Source organism: Aquarana catesbeiana, linkage group LG02 (genome assembly GCF_042186555.1).
Source record: "Aquarana catesbeiana isolate 2022-GZ linkage group LG02, ASM4218655v1, whole genome shotgun sequence".
In the NCBI taxonomy this organism is placed as follows: Eukaryota; Metazoa; Chordata; class Amphibia; order Anura; family Ranidae; genus Aquarana; species Aquarana catesbeiana.
Window position 1 is genome coordinate 630,474,126 of NC_133325.1, and position 22,076 is coordinate 630,496,201.

At 38.9% G+C, this 22,076-nt stretch overlaps 1 protein-coding gene across 1 annotated transcript in view; it reads right to left on the minus strand.

Moving 5' to 3' along the window:
• The window catches only part of IL1RAPL1 (interleukin 1 receptor accessory protein like 1), a 2,301,818-nt gene that overhangs the window by 48,240 nt on the left and 2,231,502 nt on the right, over positions 1-22,076 (minus strand). The window contains exon 9 of the mRNA XM_073616428.1: positions 12,297-12,440. Within this exon, the coding sequence (XP_073472529.1) occupies positions 12,297-12,440 (144 nt within the window). The remainder of the gene's footprint in view (positions 1-12,296; positions 12,441-22,076) is intronic.

Consider the following 22,076-nt stretch of genomic DNA (forward strand, 5'->3'; position numbering starts at 1 on the left):
TGCTAATACATACCTCACTATGTGTACAAGCATTGATTATGTATAATATACACAGCATGTTTTGCTGCAGTTGTTGTGTACTCCATATTTGCCATGTAAAAATTATTATATCTATCCCAGGGAAAATCACCAGAGTGGATATCTCAGGAATGAAGATAGCTACTAATGGCCAGAGGGGGCAATAAAGAAAGGAGTGAGTAAAAATCAATACCAAATTTTATTAAGTTATCAAAACCACAAAAGTATATAACACATATTACTTCCCAAAGGAAGCTGAAGATGACAGGACCCTGTGAGTAACCATAAAATGGTACACCAAGTGTATAAATTACAGATGGTGTACCGGTGAAACAGATAGACTGACAATACACACACACAATAACAAAGAACATATGCGGTGCAGGCACCTAATAATGACCCACACATGCATAGAAACCCCGCTGGCAAATCGCCAATAATGATAAATTGTCAAGATAATGAATAAATACAGGGGAGACTATGCATGTGTGGCCCCCGGGGGAGCAAAGAGGCTAAATCTGACTGTGGTAATGCCACCAAAAATAATTGGGCCACAAAAAATGAACCTTAGGTAAATCAACAAATTGCGCTAAATTAAGGTCCTATTGGGACATGCTAGAGATACTGAAGATCACACAGTTGCATGCGCATGCAGAGGGCATATCCTGAGATTGTAAGAAATCCAAAATAGGACTCGTTGTTAGAGTAATGTTCAAATAACTATGGGCGTGGATCAAAAACAGTAATTAGTCAGGCTGTGCCAAAGTGACAGTTGTCATTGGAGAGATAGCCTATATCAAAAAATATATTTATGAATAGTGCTGTTCCAAGTTTTTTCTTGGAACAGCACTATCACCGATACACAGCTTGCCCTGGCTAAATGTCCATCACAACATACTGTCACTGAACGAGACTCAATCCCCAGGCCACTCAGTTCGTAACTAGCAGAATTTCAATGTTTAAGTACAGTAAAGTATGAGTAAATGTTGCAGTGATAACGTTACCGCCTTCCTTCCCAGTGCAGGGGTGCTGGCTGTAAGTTCGGACACTTCAAGGATATAACAGGCTCATCATATTCCTATCCGTCTGTGAGGGGTAGGTTAGCAGGCACCAGTGGATCTGCCATCCTGGATGTCTACCAGCTCTCCGTTCGTTGGTCGGCCACGCCACGGCGGTATCTTATAGCAGCTAACAACTTTACTGATAACAGCTTCAGCTGTGTGGGTGGGATGTTTGGCAAAAAGCTTCTCCGCTTCCTGAGATGTTCAGGGAATAACCATAGCAGCGTCTGCACACCGCAGTTACGTTGACGCGTTTCGCAATGTCATGTCACGTAGCTTCAACTGGACGTGGAAGGGGCGGACATACACCTCTCCCTTATAGTGCCTCAAGGTGTATTCGCCCCTCTTCCTGTTGGTTCTTTCATTGAAAAGTTTAGCTGGGACAAGCTAAATAGAAGCGTGGATAGATGTCTTTCATTTAACTGTTACACATCTATGCTTGCCATGTATTTGTCATAAATACAGATGGCACGCTCTTGTTTAGTGTCATAAAGTATGTTTCTATAATTGGCGGCTCACATCTTGATATTCTAACCCCTTTCAAGCTACATAAACATATAAAAACAGACATCAAAGATAAGTCCAAACTATATAAGGATTATATATTCTACTGGAAATGGGTATGTCCATCTCCAGATATATGGGGAAAGAGACTGAATTGAGGAGAGGATGAAGTGAATATATAGAGAAAAGAGAGCTGACAGAGGGAGGGGGAGGGAAGCCCTAAGGTCAGATCAATGAAGTTTTATATATGAAGTTCCACAGGAGTACAGGGGGGGGGAGGGAAAAAGAGGGCCTTTTGGCAGTCATGACCCAACAACTTGCTGGGAAAGAGATGAGAGTAAGGAGGAGGAAGAGGGGGGAAAGTTCTGGGGGCAAGACAGAGAGGGAGAAGGAAAGCAAGAAAGTGGAGAAAATGGCAAAGTATGCATTAATGTGGACACATTTCATTGATCTAGGAATGGTTGCATGTTTAATTCAGTATTCATACCTAGAGGTACGAGGGACTTCAAAGTATATATCCACCACTTTTCCTTCTGCAGAAGGATGCGGTCGAAGTCCCCCCTCCTCGCTAGTAGCTTTAAGGTATAGATGCCTTTTACCTTCAGTCCATCAGTTTTACCCTGGTGGAATTGTACAAAATGTTTAGCCACCGGTCTCTCCTCCTTTTTCTCCTTCTTTTCCAATACTCTCTCTTTCTCTTTCCTGATATCCCTTAAGTGTTCCCCTATCCTAACCTTAAGGGGCCTTTTTGTTTTGCCGACATAGATTTTGGGGCAGGGGCAGGGGCAGGTGATCATATAGACCACCTTGGTGGTGGAACAATTGATTAGGTCCCTAATTTCATATTCCTTTTGCCCCATAGCATCCCTGAAGACATTAGTTCTCTCGACGAAGGGGCACACGTGACATTTTGTACATGGGAACATCCCCTTACACCGCGGGTAGTCAGACAGCCAGGTGGGATCCTGTCATCTGGTGAACTCCGAGTGAATGAGGATGTCCCCCAAGTTCTTGGATCTCCGTGCCACCATTTTGGGCCTGTCGCCCACAATGTTTGCCAGGCTTTTGTTGTTCATTAAAATACTCCAATTCTTCTCCAGGACTTTACGCATTGAGCCCCATTGTGCACCATATGCAGTAATAAGTCTCACTGGGCCTGGTTCCATTGTCTTTTGTGTCTTTGGTTGTTGGTCCATGAGGAGCAAACTTTCTCTAGTTCATGTGGCAGCCTTGCGTTTAGCCCTCCGGATCTGTCTGTGAGAGTATCCCCTTTCTCGGAATCTCACATACAGATCTTTCGACTCCCTGCGCAAGTCTGTGATATTGGAACAGTTGCGTTTTATACTTATAAATTGCCCAGTGGGGATTCCATTCTTTAACCAGGGAGGATGGTGGCTATCGGCTTGTAGCAGAGTGTTTACTGCTGTCTGTTTTCGGTAAGTACATGTACTGACCCTACTATTTTCCAGTTTGATGGTCAGGTCCAGAAATGACAGCTGGAATTGGTCGTACGCATAGGTCAGATGTATGTTGCGCTCGTTTGCGTTAAGTTCATTAATGAACTCCTGAAGAGAGTCAATGTCGCCCGTCCATATGACCAGCACGTCATCAATGTACCTCGTGGCCGAATGACAGAAAACATCCTCCTCCTCCCAGGTGCCCATGCCGCCCCCATCGAGGTGCCTTTAGTCTGTTGGTAAAATCGTGAAGCAAATTGGGAAAAGTTGTTATTAAGGGCAAATTCCAGGAGTTCAATTAAAAATTTATTTTGAGGGCCAAATTGTGGAAAGCTTCTATCAAGGAAACCCTTGACCGCTGCAATTCCACAATTATGCAGGATTGATGTGTATAGTGATTCTAGGTCAATGCTGACCAACCATGCCTCCCCTGTAATTTCAAGGTTCGCAATCCTGGCCAGCAGATGACGTGTATCTTGTACATACGATCTAAGTTCACCCACCATATCTTTTAGAAGGGAATCTAGGTATTTTCCAATTCTATATAAAGGCCCATGGATTGCGGAAACAATTGGCCTCCCAGGTGGTTTTTCCAGGGACTTATGAACCTTGGGGATACAGTAGAAGGTAGGGATATTGAAATCATCTACAGACAGATATTCAAATTCTCGTTTTGTCAACAATTCCACTTCAACAATTCCGCTTCCACTGCATCATCCAGTTTGCTATTCAGTTCTTGTACCACCCTGGGGAAAGGGTCATAGTCAAGTCTACGGTATGTGTTGGTGTCTCCCAGGAGGCGTTTTGCCTCTGCTTCATAATCCATGTCATCCATGAGGACGACATTCCCACCCTTGTCACTTCTTTTGATTATAACTTGTCTGGCTTCTTTAAGTTCTTTTAGTGCCTGGCGTTCTATCCGGGTAAGGTTATCATGGCCTAGATGTTTCCATGAGATCCCACCTAGATCTGCCTGAACCATCTCGAGAAACATACTTAACCATCTGTTTTTACCTAGCGATGGCATCTTTGTAGATTTTATATTTAAGTTTGCTGATCTCCTAGAAGGAGAGCTAATTATCTCTGACTCCTCGTTTTCTTCCAGCAAGGAGTTAAGGATGTCAATCGCATTTTGGTCATCTGTATCCAGACGAGATTTGGCTATTTCTATTGAACCATCTAATGATCTAAAAAATACCTTTCTTAGATATAATACTACATCTTTATACACAGTGAATTCATCCATAGAGCTTACGGGTGAGAATGACATCCCGTGTTGTAGCAGTTGGATATGTCTTTGGGCGAGGGGGAATGATGATAGATTAATGACCGTCATGTCAACTTTAGACATGGCGCCATTATGTGTTAGATTTAACGGTTCTGGCTCCTCGTATGCAAGCCTCCCGTTCGTTGCCTTGGACTTTTCTCCCTCTGTCTCCTGTTCCCTTTCTGTTTTTTCTGAGGTAGAGTATTTACTGAGGGGTGCAGGTTAAATTTTCCTCCACCCCCTCTTTCTCTAAAAAAGTGCCTGCTTAATTGGAGCTATTATTGGTGCTTGCTCTCATCTCTTTCCCAGCAAGTTGTTGGGTCATGACTGCAAAAAGGCCCTCTTTCCCCCCCCTGTACTCCTGTGGAACTTCATCTATAAAACTTCATTGATCTGACCTTAGGGCTTTCCTCCCCCTCCCTCAGTCAGCTCTCTTTTCTCTATATATTCACTTCATCCTCTCCTCAATTCAGTCTCTTTCCCCATATATCTGGAGATGGAAATACCAATTTTCAGTAGAACAGGGGTCTCAAATTGGTAGCCCTCCAGCTGTTGCGCAACTACAAGTCCCATCATGCTTGTAACTGTCAGCCTTGCAATGCCTCATGGGACTTGTAGTTTCACAACAGCTGGAGGGCGCCAGTTTGAGACACCTGCAGTAGAATATATAATCCTTATATATTTTGGACTTATCTTTGATGTCTGTTTTTATATGTTTAATGTTTATGTAGCTTGAAAGGGGTTAGAATATCAAGATGTGAGCCACCAATTATAGAAACATACTTTATAACACTAAACAAGAGCGTGCCATCTGTATTTATGACAAATACATGGCAAGCATAGATGTGTAACCGATAAATGAAAGACATCTATCCGAGATTCTATTTAGCTTGTCCCAGCTAAACTTTTCAATGAAAGAAACAACAGGAGGAGGGGCGAATACACCTTGAGGCACTATAAGGGAGAGGTGTATGTCCGCCCCTTCCACGTCCAGTTGAAGCTACGTGACATGACATTGCGAAACACGTTGACGTAACTGCGGTGTGCAGACGCTGCTATGGTGATTCCCTGAACATCTCAGGAAGCAGAGAAGCGGAGAAGCTTTTTGCCAAACATCCCACCCACACAGCTGAAGCTGTTATCAGTAAAGTTGTTAGCTGCTATAAGATACCGCTGTGGCGCAGCCAACCAACGAAGAGAGAGCTGGTAGACATCCAGGATGGCAGATCCACTGGCACCTGCTAACCTACCCCTCACAGATGGATGGGAATAAGATGAGCCTGTTATATCCTTGAAGCGTCCGAACTTACGGCCAGCACCCCTGCACTGGGAAGGAAGGCAGTAACGTTATCAACGTTATCACTGCAACATTTACTCATACTTTACTGTACTTAAACATTGGAATTCTGCTAGTTACGAACTGAGTGGCCTGGGGATTGAGTCTGGTTCAGTGACAGTATGTTGTGATGGACATTTAGCCAGGGCAAGCTGTGTATCGGTGATGGCCAAAGAAGAAACTTGGAACAGCACTATTCATAAATATATTTTTTGATATAGGCTATCTCTCCAATGACAACTGTCACTTTGGCACAGCCTGACTAATTACTGTTTTTGATCCATGCCCACAGTTATTTGAATATTACTCCAACAATGAGTCCTATTTTGGATTTCTTACAATCTCAGGATATGCCCTCTGCATGCGCATGCAACTGTGTGATCTTCAGTATCTCTAGCATGTCCCAATAGGACCTTAATTTAGCGCAATTTGTTGATTTACCTACGGTTCATTTTTTGTGGCCCAATTATTTTTGGTGGCATTACCATAGTCAGATTTAGCCTCTTTGCTCCCCCGGGGGCCACACATGCATAGTCTCCTCTGTATTTATTCATTATCTTGACAATTTATCATTATTGGCGATTCGCCAGCGGGGTTTCTATGCATGTGTGGGTCATTATTAGGTGCCTGCACCGCATATGTTCTTTGTTTGTTATTTTGTGTGTATTGTCAGTCTGTTTCACCGGTACAACATCTGTAATTTATACACTTGGTGTACCATTTTATGGTTACTCACAGAGACCTATCATCTTCAGCTTCCTTTGGGAAGTAATATGTTTTATACACCTTTGTGGTTTTGATAACTTAATAAAATTTGGTATTGATTTTTACTCACTCCTTTCTTTATTGCCCCCTCTGGCCATTAGTAGCTATCTTCATTCCTGGGATATCCACTCTGGTGATTTTCCCTGGGATAGATATAATAATTTTTGTATGCTCTTATTGGCTACGGCCAGAGCCTGTTACTTAAGAGGAGTGGCAGTGAGTAAGCAACCACTACTTTATCAGCGGTGATAGTTCAATATTGTGGTCATCTTAGCTGTGTTGTGTGACATATTTGCCATGTACCTCTGATAGCTGTTTATCACACCTTTTTTTTAAAAAAACTCAATAAAAATCTATTGAAATGAAAAATACTGTTTGGTTCTGTCTTCTCTGATCCTCCCCTTCTTTTACTGTACCCAATCTATCTCCTGATAGTACAGAGCCTTTGAGGCACTCTGCACATGTTCAGTTTGGTGTGTATTGCTAGAGAGGTTTTTTGGGTGGGAGGTTGCATGGGATAAGCACAGGGCCAATCAGCACTGTCCAGACAGAGGGTGAGGAGCCATGCAGCCTCATGTGAGAGTCAGAGGAGAATGTAAACTCCTTCTACAAGCTTTAACCAGTGCTCAGCCAGACACTGATAGAAGTCAAAAGACTGCTACAGTGTATACTGATGATGAGAAAAGGTATTTAGCAGTTTATATTTACTAAAATAATTGCATGTTCTATGTACTGTGGGAGACCAAATATAGTGAATGTAGGGTCCTGGGTTTAGTAACACTTAAGTAATGAGCATATTCTAAAGTTTTCTGCTATGGTCAGGATAGCTCTATCCCATGCAGTATATATTAAGTTTATTTATACCCCACTATTTGGGTTGTGGTCCCTTTAAGAGGGGACATTTGAAGACACTCGGGGGTTCGCACCCATGCAGAGTGAGAGGTATGGGGTAATCTGGCTGGAGAGAAGAGGAGTGATTTTCAGTACTCTCTGGATTGGTTAAGTCCTCATTAGGGATCCAGAATTTGGAGGTACAGGTTACATTTTGGTGAGAAAGAACCTCCAAAACCTGACTACAGAGACTTTGGTCATAAAGGTGTTAACCCATCTGTATGTGAGTCCAGAAAAGGAACAGGAAACATCCAGCACCTGTTTATGAAGAAGTGTGAAGCAGTATATAAGGAGGAGCAAATACTGCCTGAGAAATACAAGCAGATATTTATCCATCATGCCATACCATCAGGGAGGTATGTGATTGGCTCCAAATGTATTCTGGACAGGGCAATGACCACAAACATACAGCCAATGCCATAAGAATTATCTTCAGTGTAAAGAAGAACAGGGAATCCTGGAAGTGATGGTTTGCCACCCACAGAGCCCTGGTCTCAACATCATTGAATCTTTCTGGGACTACATTAAGAGACAGAAGGATATGAGGCAGCCTACTTCCACAGAAAATCTGTGATTAGTTCTCCAAGATGTTAGGAACAACCTACCTGCTGATTTCTGTCAAAAACTGTGTGTAAGTATAATTTATAGATGCTGGTTTGAAGCCAAAGGGTAGTCACACCAAATATTGATTTGATTTATAATTTTCCTTTGTTCGCTCACTCGTTTTGTTAATTGATAAAAATAAACAATTTAAATATTTATTTTGAAAGCATTCTTACTTTACAGCATTTCTTCACACCTGCCTAAAACTTTTACACAATAAAAAAAAAAAAAAATGATATATTTATATATATATATATATATATATATATATATATATATATATATATATATATATATATATATATAAATAGTCAGAAGGGTGAGGTGCACTACAGTCTCAGATGGCCGTGCTTAGCAATCAAGCCCTCCCACAGGCTTCAACATAGAAAAAATCCAAACAAGGGATTGCTGCACAAACCGTATTTATTTTGAAATCTTCAAAAGGACATCACCACGACATCCATAAAATCAGGCATCCATAATAACCGTTTTCGGGCTATTGTAGATAACGCCCTTCATCAGAAGATCATGCCTGATCCCAAGGCATGATGTTCTGATGAAGGATGTTATCTACAATAGCCCGAAAACGTTTATTATGGATGCCTGATTTTATGGATGTCGTGGTGATGTCCTTTTGAAGCTTTCAAAATAAATACGGTTTGTGCAGCAATCCCTTGTTTGGATTATATATATATATATATATATATATATATATATATATATATATATATATATATATATATATATATATATATATATATATAAAGAATATCTATATATTTTTTAACGTGAACATGTTTTTGCCATGTAAGATGACTTTCAATGTTGGAGCCTGCAGCTGGTTTTACTTACTTCCCCTTCACCCACCTGCTGCCCTATTGACTCAGGGCAGACAAGACACACATTGCGCATTTGCAGGTATGTGGAAGTGTGCGACTCGCTAGCCTTCCTCCCATGTGCCAGCTCTGGTGCTTGGCAATTGGCTGTTCAAGCACTCAGCACTGTCGTATGCAGTCAGAGAGATTCCTTAGCCCTATGTAAACCCTGAGTTGTGACTTGGGTTTTGACAGCATTTATCACAAGCTAATGAGTGAACAGAACATTGAGGAATGCAGACAAGGTAAATGTACTATGAGCAGATGTTGGTATAAAGCACCTGTTCACTTTATGTACAGATAATAACCCAGCTAGAATATTAATTATTCTTTCAGATATAAATGATGGAAATCTGCTTCTATATGATTATCATAGCATTATCATAGCATGCACAGCGTAATATGGCCATCATCTACTGCAAATATCTCCAAAGACTTTGCTAACTTTCTACAGGTAAATCCAAGCCCTTGCATTTACAAGTGAATTCTAAAAATAAAGATGTTATTACAGGTTTATAAATATATTTTCAAAGTATACTTATATAGATAACAAATACAAATAACATAGTATTAAAAAATACAAAACCCTTTATTAACTCAGCTTTGCTCCCAAAAGCTGCTATGTGAATGATTTATTCTTTTTGTTCTTTTTTTCCCCTTGCTTTTCAAAATTCAAACTCTGTACTGCTCATTTATAAACACAAACAAACAGTAAAACAACACAATGTGAGAAGCTGCCATGCTGTTAATTGTTTAGTATCCTTTAAGGGAACACAGAGAGGACCAGAATGGTTTAACAGTTTTTATAGAAAAGGGAATACATCAACCCAGTAGGGGGCAATCTGTCAGAAATTATAAAACAATTTTAATGTTTCTGTTGTAGATACAAAGCTGCACATCGCGATACTGCTATACTGACTAAAACTAGTTTTATTGTTTGTTCTATTGCTGTCTGCTACATAATAATATTTTCTTTTTTTTTTCATTCTGAAAATTACACTTGATTCAAAATCCATCAATATTAAAGGTCATAGAATAAAGCAGAATCTTAGGCAGATATATAAAAACACCAGTTGATGCAGATACTCTATGTATTCATATAAAAACATTTTTCAATGTGACTAATATACAGTAAATACCTATATTTACCTTGGCTTTATGTAATGCCCTGCGCAGCAGCACTTAGACTGGGGCAATAGGCATTCTAAACCAATTAATCTGTGCCACAGTGTACATTTAAACCGTTCAGGTGATACTTTGTTTTTTAGTCTAATTTGTTTTAAATAAGATTGTTAAATGTGTGTAGACATTTGTGTTCATGTATGTATACATTAATTTCTTCTTTTTTTTTTTATTTTTTATTAATATACTTGTGATTGCATGTATTATTATTTATTTATTTATTTTTTATTGTTTTACTTATAAACATGCATGTGTTATTTTGTACATTTATTTTGTGTTTACATTTGAATTTATTTTTATTCTTTTATAGTTATTATATATTGCACACTCACTTGATATTTGCATATTGATATAAAATATGACCATTATGACCACTGATGTCAGTTACAAACATTTATGTCATATTTATTTTTCGTGCATTTTAAAAACAGTATTTGTTGATGGATTTGTGTTATAGCCCTGATTATGGAGGACTCTATAGCCCTAAAACATGTATTTCTACTGGTTTTCACTTGAGGTGATAGCCATATTAGTGCACTTGCGACAGAAACTATGGAGTACTGTCCGTGAAACTTTTTTTATTTGCACTAACCTGTAATTTTTCACAACACAAGCTGTACTGCTCAGCCCTTGAAGAAGGGGACATACCCCAAAAGCTTGCTCTGAAAAATTGTATGTTAGTGCAAATAAAAATAAGTATCAAGGACAGTACTGAGTTGTTACTGGTTTTTACTACACTGTCAAGTATAAATATATATTCACAGGAATTTAGGTGTGAACTGGCCCTCAAGAGGAACTGCAAACACTGATGTAAAGGGAGACTGTGATGTTAAGGGTGGCTGTGATGTGAAGGAGGGGCTGAGGACACTGATGTAAAGAGCAGACTATGATGTAAAGGGGGCTATGATGTGTTATAGCACAAACATGAGATTCAGACCTCTGCCATTAGGAAATTCTACTGACTGGACCTCTATGAATTTTAATTAAAGACCCCTGTTATAGACCAATAGCATCCTGACTGATGAGTCTGTCTGCAGAGAGTACAAGACTTCTCAGGTCAGGTTCTCACTAAACAGAGACAATTCGATCTCATAGCGGTTTCACGCACCATGGGTCCATAATCATCATTGATAAATCTGAGCATAATCTATGAAAATGTATTTCATGTATGTTGCCTATCGACTACAGTCTGTATAACTTGTCACTAATTCAGTGCCTATCTTAGCACACATTTCCAATTCTCTTTTTTTTTCTTTTCCCATTTCCACCCACATCTCACCATATTTACAATACCTTTCCCATACACACCCCAGCTTAATCTTTCCCTTTGTAAACACCCCTCTACCTTTTCTTCACTCATGATACAGCACAGTATCATATCACAGCTACCAGAGGACCATCACACATCAGATAGTAGTGGATTCCCTACTTCTTTAATGCTTAACTGTTAGACAAAATTATCATGACAAAACTGTATGTATGATTGCACCTCAATTTTCATATCCTAAAACTTCTGCTCTGTGACCCAGGTCCATATTCTTGTGCACCTTATATTGTGGAAAAAATTGTTAAATAAATAATTAAGTAAAAGTACTTTAATGCTTAGGATGCTGCTGCAATTTCTCTCCTTTGAGTGTCTATAGGTTCACTTAGATGTTAAAATAAGTTCTAAAGATGGATTTGCAAACAACAACAAGTAAGGATTCCTACTGCTGAAACATTTTTCAGTTGACTCTGTAGATGGTAAAGATGTCCCACACTGAGAACTATTTTTAAAGTTGTTAGAAAAGGATATTGAAAAAGGATATTAAAAAAATATTGAATGCACATGTTTTGCAGGTAAATGAATGACATGGCTGGGTGCTTGGAGTTGTCTTATGCATTTTGACAGCAGGTATGGGGAAAGGATCCCCCACCCACTGTGACAATGGGGGATCAGGGCGATGGGGGATCGGGTTGTGTCTGCTGTTTTAGTAACATGTTTCATGTCACTACAGGTGAATTTATCCTTTACGTTGAAATGGGGCATTTTTTTCTGACATACAATGAAATTGCAAACAAAATAAGTAAGTAAACAACAGAGATTGATAAATAGCTATTTTTGTGCCATATTCATTACTATATTTCATGTTTTGCCTCCATTTCTCATTTAGATCCAAGAAGATAGATTTGTTAATTTAACATTTCATCGCAATGTTTTTGAGAAAAATAATTAAAATTGGAAAGTAATTATGTTATTTAATTCCACTGTACTGTAAAATGACAATTTTGCTGTAATGCAATTAGTATTTCCTATTATTACGAATAATTAAAAAAAAAATATGAATAATTCCTTACCACCATCAAGTTCCTCAGTGCCAAAATGATTTCTATAAAAAAGCATGAGTTCAATCTTGTAACATTTATAGATAGTGACCAGACACACAAGCAGCAGAAGAATGGCTCCCAGGCCTCCAGCAAGTTCAACTGTGTACATCAGCTCTAAAATGCAAAAGAAGAACAAAAATGTATCATTTATAAGTTACAATATTGCAACATCAGAGTTTTTGCAGTGCAGTTAGGGTTGTTATCATGACGAAAAGATCCTAGAGTTGGCGATATATTAACAAATCAGGCCAGCTGCTGCTGCTTATTATTTGATTCAAAAGATATGGTCTGGAAAGATTAGGATATACATAATTGGGTGATGGTCACAGATATTTAGTAGTAGTAATCAAAAATTGATATTAATCAGAACTCAGAGTTTGTAATTCCTAAGTTAGGTCTCACCAAAAAGCAGTGGTTTGCTTCACCAGTAAAAACTATTTGTTCAAGAGAAAACAAGCTATTACCAGTTTACTTTCATCTATGGCAAAGTGTCAGTGCATTTTCCTTACCCAAGAAGCACACTCTACAAATAAATTCAGGCTTTCTGCCTACTTGGTGACCTGAAGTGAATTAAAGCGGGGTTCCACCCAAATTTTGAACAATATCTGTATGTATTCTCTTCCTTGCCTAGATGCTGACATGCCGTTTAAAAAAATTTAAATTGCCGTAATTACCTTTTATTTTTCTATTCTTCTTTGCACTTCCTGGTTCTCCTCCCATGGGAGTAGGCGTGTTTCTAGCCTCTCCCAGACTCCTAGGAGCTAGTCTCAGGCTTCCCAGGATGCCACTGAGCATGTGCGGGAACGAGCGGTGAATGCTGGGAGCACAGCATTCACCACATCCAGGAAATAAATGCTTGTGGGCTTCAAATGCCCACAATGAAGATGGAAACCGCCTGCAGTGAATAATATAAGTTATTCTTTCCGACGAAATCTGACACAGGCGGACATATTACACACAATATGTGAGTATGTAATGCTGAGAAGAAAAGTTTGTGAATGAACTCAAAAAAAAAATAAAAAATGATAGATAGGTGGACCCCCGCTTTAAGGGCACCCTAAACCACATAAGGTCTAATAAGGAAGAACCAGACCTCATACTTTTTATGTACTTTTTGAAAAGTTGTTATAGAATTTTAGGATAATAATGTCACATAGGAGTGGCACTGTTAACATTCAGTTACATTTTTTTTTATTCCATTGTCAATTAGCAGAGTGTTATCCTACTTAATATATTTTAAAAGAGGAGGAGAATCATACTAGGGAAGCAAGTAAACTTCATAAAAAAAAAAAAATATATATATATATATATATATATATATATATATATATATATATATATATATATATATATATATACTGCATTTATAAGGTACATAAAGTAGTAATTTTTATTTGGGGCTCATTTTCCTCAGGGACCCTTCTTGAAACATCTGTCTGGTGCTGAGGGGATACAGGCTGGTGGCAGAATGACACTTACAGCCCTCAAAGGATTTACAAGCTCATAGTTCTGGTGTACAAAGCATGTGTCAGCCATACGCATTTGGTTAATTAAAAAAATAAAAACACTGACATTTGGCAGATCAATATATGCAAACCTGACAACAGAAACTGAGAAAAAAAATATTGCATATCAGGTTTTAGAAGCACATTGTTATTTCCTGGCAGAACTGATTTTTAATTCTAGAGATGCAACATGAACAAATGCATTTGCACTTTTTAAACATGCCCTTGTATGTTCACCCAGTCAGCTACAAAGTTTGCAAATCAGATTTCTCAGCCATGGGGATTCATGATTGTCCAGATCCTTTGCTTCTCTAGTGAATCAATTTGTGCAAATCATTGCAGTTTAGCAAATCACAATCAGTCTATGCAGTGTGTTGCTAGCATCAAGCATAATTTTAAAGAAATTACGCTTATTGCTGCAATTTAATTTCTACATATCACTACTGTATGTATTGTATCCTTTTTTATTTGTTATTTATTCTTATTTTTTTGTCAGGGTTTATCATATGTGTATAACAAATCAGCATCAATTTCACTACAGATGTTCATTCTGCGAGGATGTCTATGAGGCTCTCTGCTGCTGTATATTAGATATTTAAATGATACATAGGAGGCAAGTTAAATTAGCATTTTGCACCAGAATAACTAATACTACATAAAACTTCCATGTATATTTGTCAGTACATAGTCAAATTTCCTCAGTCTTGTCTCATACTATGACTTAACAATTTGCACTGTTATCTGCACAGAGCATTTTCAGATCCAAACTTAAATTGTACTTACCTATTTGCAATATACCCCTCCCAGTGAAGGTTGCCAACTTCTTCCTTTAATTATGAATAAACCAAGTTTATGGTTGAGTTAATCTCTACAAGGCCCTATCTGAATTTTATTAACCATAGAACCAACTTAAATAAAACAACCACAAAAAAATGTGGAGTTGGAAACTGCTACCAGCCCTGAGTGCTAATAAGTAAAGCTGTAATATTTCTTAGGGAGGATGCTGGTTCTGTACCAACAGTCCTGTTATCTATTACATCATTAGTACCATGTTTGTATATTTTATGGATTTCTATACATTGTACTCCCTTTCCTGTAATTCCTGAAGGGATGCCCTCACCTTAAAATAAAAAAGAGCAAACAAAACCCGTGGTTGCCTTCAGATCTGTACATATAGACAACACAAGCTTTGACCCTTTGAAGCATCAAAATTCAGAGTTTAAATACAATTTAACTTTAAATCAGCTATATACACTACCGACGCATTAATAATGGATGCAACGTCTTACAGTTGGTTTATCTTTAGAAAACAATTCTCTGTGTGGAAGCAGTAATCTCTCTGAAAAGGTTCATTGTGCCCCCTGCTGAATTAAAGCTTGAGCTTTCCATTCAGCAAAGCTCATGCTCCCTACTTTGAGAACTCTAGCAGGGGATGTGTTGGACCTCAGTAGAGACCACTGCTTCCATCACTTTTTTCAAATGTATTTAGCTTAGGAGCCAGGGTTACGCCAACATATTATATGTATGTTTAAATTATCTTATCTCAGCAATCTTTAATTATCATAATTCAATGTATAGACTTTAGGTCAACAGGCTCACTTATTATCCCCCCCCACTCTGATACCTTCTGTCAGAGAACAGCCCGCAGAAGAACTGGCACATCTGCTAATGCCCAGAAGAATTGTAATTTGGCACATAGAAATTCAGCACTGGCACATAGAAATTCGGCAATGCTAATATGCATGTGCACATGGGCACGAAAGGCTGTGAAGATTTGTGTGCCAGTGCGTATGCAATGCATGACAGATTCTGGCTGCCAGTGGTCTATTTAAAGCGAGCAGCATCAGCCACTAGTTGCTGGATGATCTTCAGCTTCCCTGTGTGTTCCTGTGATCCTGTTCTTGATGGTATTGAATTTCCTGTTACCGACCTGGCTTGCCTTTGACCTGTCTTGTCTCCATTCCCAGCTATTGACACTTGGCTTGTCTCATTGTCTCTGCTCCTGCCTGCTGTACCCATGTATGACTTCTGGCTTGCTCTTCTGGACTCCACTGCTGCCTGATTATCAGTGTATGACCCCTGCTTACTCCTGACCTTGCTTGCTGCTTACCCCTGGCTGATACTCTGTATATGATTACTGGCTTTGCACCTGACCCTGCTGCTGGCTCTCCCTTCAGCCAAGTTTCATCTGGTACATCTGAGGGACCCCTACCCAGCAGTGCATCCTGCTCATCCAGTTGCATCCATAAGACATCTCATCACGCAGCCTATCGCTGCTGGCAACCTCTGCTTCTTTAGGCAAAGCACTCCCTGTTGCCACTTTCAGGACTGCCTTGGACTCAGGTGCAAGGGAAGCCCTCTCAGCACCTTGGCCTCCGACCAGGTATGTGAAACCTTCCTTTTGCTCCCCCCACCTGTCTATTAGATCTAGGTGGAAAGGCCTTGTGTAAGCTCCAAGTTTGCCTAATTGTAGCTTACACCATTTAAAGATCACCCCCTCCCTCTTCCTACCAAGTGACAGTGCATGAGGCCTGGCTATGGACTGCTTAGGCACCCCGTGCAGCACCCTGGAAAGGAGAGATAAGAGGCACAAGCCTACCTGTACTCAGCAGTACTGGGTGTTTCACTTGGCTCCTATAGATAATCTGGCAGGGGTAGAGTTGTAGTAAAGGTAACTAAAAAAAAATTAAATGTTACTTTGCACTCGGCAAAGAAGAGGTCCAGTTTAAAATGTTTACACACAGAAATTTTTCTATAGCTTCCATATGAGTCACTTGCTTTTTGAAAATGTTACATTCAAACTATGACATACAGTATTTATATATTACCTCATGAAAATTCATTTCTGGCTGCTAGTTTAGGTGCACTAATAGGCAGCCTACTGTATGCAACTGCTACTTTGGTACAAGCTAGGATTCTGTTTTTATAAGAGAGTAACATAATAATAAATATAAATCTATTATTGAATGATTTATGGCTGATCAGTAGGATTACGCAAAAACCTTGGAAGCTTACAACTTAACTTTTATCAAACCTGCAAAATGGAAATGTTGTAATTAGATTTATAATAATAATTTACAACTTTTAGGCAATAAGCTATTTTTTGTAATAAAACAGATAATAAAATGGGAATAGGCTTGTTTCATAGAGTACATCTTGTTCATTGTTTGCAACTGAGGCACAATGATAGGTGGTTTGGATAGACATGCAACAAATGTATTGATGTGCTGCTTAGTGAAATGTTTCTGCTGCTATGGAATGGGAAAGATACATTAAGGCCTCATGCACACTGGATGTTTTTACAGCTGCTGTTTTTGGCTTCAGGTGTCAGGAAGGATGATCTACTTTATGTCCTGTTACTGTTTAACCTCCCTGGCGGTATGATTATTTCAGATTTTAGGTGCTGAAAATGGTTCCATTATTTTGCATGGAAATTTGGCGTTTTATATTGTAGGCCTGTAATTCTTAGGAATAACTCACTTAAATCTGTCCAAACCAGAGTCTAGTAGACATCCCGGGTATGATAAAGTTTGAAAAACGAAATCATAAATTATGATATAATAAATAACTATAAATAATTATAAGAAATAATAATATAATAATGATAAAAATTATTCAATAATGTAATCAATTCAAAAACACTGAAATTTGCTCAGTTGCAGAAATTGTCGCTGTCATTACTTTCAGTGTTTGATGATGAATTTCCCCACAAATCACTATCGCTCAATTCTGCAAGTGATTCTAAATTATTATCGCTGTTTTCTAGCTGGTCTAAAAGCACTTTTGATGTAAACAGACATTTTTTGGTTGCTATGGACAATCTCCAGTTTCCTGGCAAAAAGAATAGTGTTTATAATATGAAACTGCATGCAGGACACTGGACAGACCACTAGGGACAAAGGGGATGTGTAATTATTTGATGCAGTACTGTAATCTATAAGATTACAGTATACTGTATCGATACTGTGTTTTTTACTTTTTGAATTTGGCGCCGAACTCCGTCCCCGTGCGTTGCAACACTCGCAGGGAACGGAGCTCGGCACTGTGAATTGAGTGAGACACAAGACACGGCGGCTCGCAGATCACAGCGAGGAGACATCGCAGGATCCAGGGGACAAGGTAAGGAAGTTATTCCTGGATCCTGCAATGCGATCCCGAGTCTGGCTCGGGGTTACCGCTTTTGGTACTGAAATCTCACCCCGAGCCAGACTCGGGAATACCGCCAAGGGGGTTAAAGTGGAACTTTAGTCAGAAAATTAAAGCATTTGTTACCCCTGTATTTCATATTCCTGATATGTGCCTGCTGATATATACCATGTACTTGTATGAAAAAGGATTCTGTTCTCTTTGTATTGCTTCCTTCATGTAAAATCCCTGGTGTTCCTGCCAGTCACTCTGCTTTCCTCTTAAAAACTGACCACACTAGGCAGGAGAACACACCATAGTCAGTTCTCTAGCTATCCTGGGAATTCAGCCTACTCTCCTCCAATTATCAGACTTGTCCTGACATGCCTCCCCTGCAAAGCCTATCACTGGGAAGCTCAGTGTACTTCTGCTTCTCCTCCACCCCAGCACTTATGCAGCTGAGAACAGAGGGAACAAAGGGCATGTGATCACTTATAAAAAAGGAAAAAAATATTTATAATATAAATTTGTAGAGGCCAATCTGCTGAAAGCCTAAATATTTACTGCTGTTCAGAATCTCTGGGCTTCAGCAAAATGGCAGCCTCTGGCAAGAAGAGACAGGAACAATGCTGGAGGCAATTTACAGCACACACTAATTTTGGTAGCATAAATATTAATGTGGAATGTATGTTCTTTGCTAAAGAACAATATTTTTTACCAAGTTTTTATGAGTAACGTTCCACATAAGGTTAGCAGGTCTCTCTGTGCAAAAGGAAAATCCACTATCTGTGACAATGACAGTTTAACCACTTCAGCTCTGGAAGATTTTCCCCCCTTCCTGACCAGAGCACTTTTTACAATTTGCACTGGGTCACTTTAACTGACAATTGCGCGGTCATGCAATGCTGTACCCAAACTAAATTTGTGCCCTTTTTTCCCACAAATAGAGCTTTCTTTTAGTGGTATTTGCTCCCCTCTACGGGTTTTATTTTCTGCGCTATAAACAAAAAAAGAGCGTCCATTTTGAAAAAAAAAAAAATTTTTTCTTTTTGCTATAATAAATATCCCTAAATTAAAAAAAAAAAAAAATCTTCATCAGTTTAAGCCAATATATATTCTTCTACATATTTGTGGTAAAAAAAAAAAAAATCACAATAAGTGTATTGTGATTGGTTTGCGCAAATTTTATAGTGTCTACAAACTATGGGAGAGATTTATGGCATTTTTATGGCTTTTTTTTTTTTCACTAGTGATGGCGGTGATCAGTGATCAACATTGTGACGGACAGATTGGACAATTTTGACACCTTTTTGGGACCAGTGACATTTTTATAGCGATCAGTGCTATAAATTTGCACTGATTACCGTACAAATGTCACTGGTAGGGAAGGGCTTAACACTAGGGGGTGATCAAGGAGTTAAATGTGTTCCCTAGATGTGTTCTAACTGTGAGGGGATAGGACTGACTGGGGAGGAGACATATTGGTTGTTCCTACTTAGTAGGAACAACCAATGTCTCCTCTCCCCTGACAGAACAGGGATTTGTGTGTTTACACATTTGAACTCCTGTCAGGTTTTACTGTAGTTGGAGGCAGTAGTAAAAATGTTTTTTTATGCATTTCTAGGAATAGTAGAACATCTGCGTTTTATCATTGTATGTCTCTTTTTTCAGATTTTCCTATAAAAGGTTGTCCTAAGAACAAAAAGTGAAGGGACATCTCTCCAATGGAGATTCAAGTATCAGTAAAGCCTGACAGGGGCTCTAACCCATCCCTATTCGTTCATTTAATAGCTGTACATACAATATACTGTATTTATTTCTTCCATTTTGTATTTTATCTACAATTTGTCCACAATACTCCCTTAGTATTTAAATTAGTGGTTAGCTACTGGCTTTGATATTATAAAAAAAGTTCATATCATTATTTTTTTCTTCTCTTGGGAAAGTAGCTATTTACTGTGCTGTCTAGTTTTATAATTATTGGGCAGCAGCATGGAATATGCATTGCTGAGAAACAAGGCTCTTTTAATAGAAGGATATTTGTTTAGTTAAATCCTCAGCACAGACAAAGCACTAGCTTCAATTTAATTATGCACGGAAAAAATGTTCCTTATCATAAGAATATTTCTCCCCAGCTCTTGCTTGGATTAACATTTAATTTAAATTTATTTTGATGGATCATCAAATGTAGAACAATTACACATTTTTACTGCAGAATTGAAATTGAAAAGTTTTGTTGATCATAGATCATGTTAATACACGCCCACTTTGTTGCCATAAATTATACACCTTTAGTAAAAAATAAAAAATGCAAGAAAAACAAAGAATCCGCCACAACAGAACACATTGCAGTTGAGTTAGTAGACCTACAAGGGATTTTCTCTTTGCAAAGTGAATATAGTTTAGCAAATCAGGTGAAGCTGTGTTTACTTTAACCACTTCAACACTGAACACTTTCACCCCTTTACTGCCCAGGCCAAGTTTCAGCTTTCAGAGCTGTCATACTTTAGCATTTTTTTTTTGAGAAAGATAGAGCTTTCTGTTGGTGGTATTTAATCCCCACTGGATTTTTAATTTTTTGCTAAACAAACAAAAAAAGACTGAAAATTAAAAAAAATACAAATTCCTAGTTTCTGTTATAAAATTTTGCAAATAAGTACATTTTCTTCTTCACTGATATGTGCTCATGAGGCTGCTCTCATAGACACTAATGAAGCTGCACTAATGGGCACTGCTGAGGCTACACTGAGGCTACACCGATGTGCACTAATGGGGCTTCACTGATGAGGCAGCACTGACGGACACTGATAGTTGACACTAATGAGCACTGATAGGCAGCACTAATGGGCACTGATATGCGGCAATGATGGACACTGATAAGCTGCACTGATGGGCACTAATAAGCTACACGGATGTGCATTGATTGACACTGATAGGGCTGCACTGATGATCAGGGCATTGATGATCAGTGCTCTGATTACCCGTGTAAATGTGCCCTGTCAGCCTCGCTGCTAATCCACAATAGGGGGAGGGCACAAACAGCATTAAAAACCTGACAGGCGTTCCAATCCCTCTCTACCCTCTCCAGATAAAAGTCTTGCCTTTCATTATACTTTAACTTTTTCTTAATCCATCTATCTATCTATATAAAAAAAGATCTGCATATACAGAAATTTTGAGTGGACATTCACATTTCTTTGTGAATGTTCACTATTCCTGCAGTAAATAAACCCAGATAGATTACTTTAACTGTGCTGTTGAACAGGGTGATCACTTTACTGGTAGGACAAGTACAAGCTGAGAAGGCACTGGCAATTTTAAACCAAATAATCAGTCAATGGAGCCCATTTATAAACATATTACATTTTAAAATGTTTATTAATGCTGTCTGTAAGGTTTATCCAGAGTAAATACATAAGAACAATCTTTTTTTCTTTTTTCCATAAAGTGGCAGTATATGCTTTACTCACTAGATGCAACCCCCACATTTTATTTTGTGTATGCTCATTTTTAAATGGCAGGTTTGTGACAGGTTTACTTTAAAATGCCCTATAAAAATCACTTCAGACCAATGACAGTCTTAAGGTGTGTACACACAGCTTGTTTTTTCGGTCAGCTAACGGGTTGAATGAAAAAACAGATTCCTGTGTGAGTGAGATAGAAGCAGGAATCCCCCTTCCCCCTTCATAACATTGTATTCTGACAGTGTTGACTGTCACTGGTTAAAGTGGTTCAGATATTTTGTGCACGCATGCCTATGGCTGCTGCTACCGTGCAACCCCTCCTGGCAGTTTCCTGGCAGGCCCAATTATTATTATTATTATTTATTTCAGGTACTTATATAGCCCCTTCAATTTACACAGTGCTTTACATATACATTGTACATTCACATCAGTCCCCACCCCTCAAGGAGCTTTCAATCTAAGGTCCCTAAACTCACATTCATACATACTAGGGACAATTTAAACAGGATCCAATTAACCTACCAGCATGTCTTTGGAGTGTGGGAGGAAACCGGAGTACCCGGAGAAAACCCACGCAGACACAGGGAGAACATGCAAACTCCAGGCAGGTAGTGCCGTGGTTGGGATTCGAACCAGCGACCCTTCTTACTGCTAGG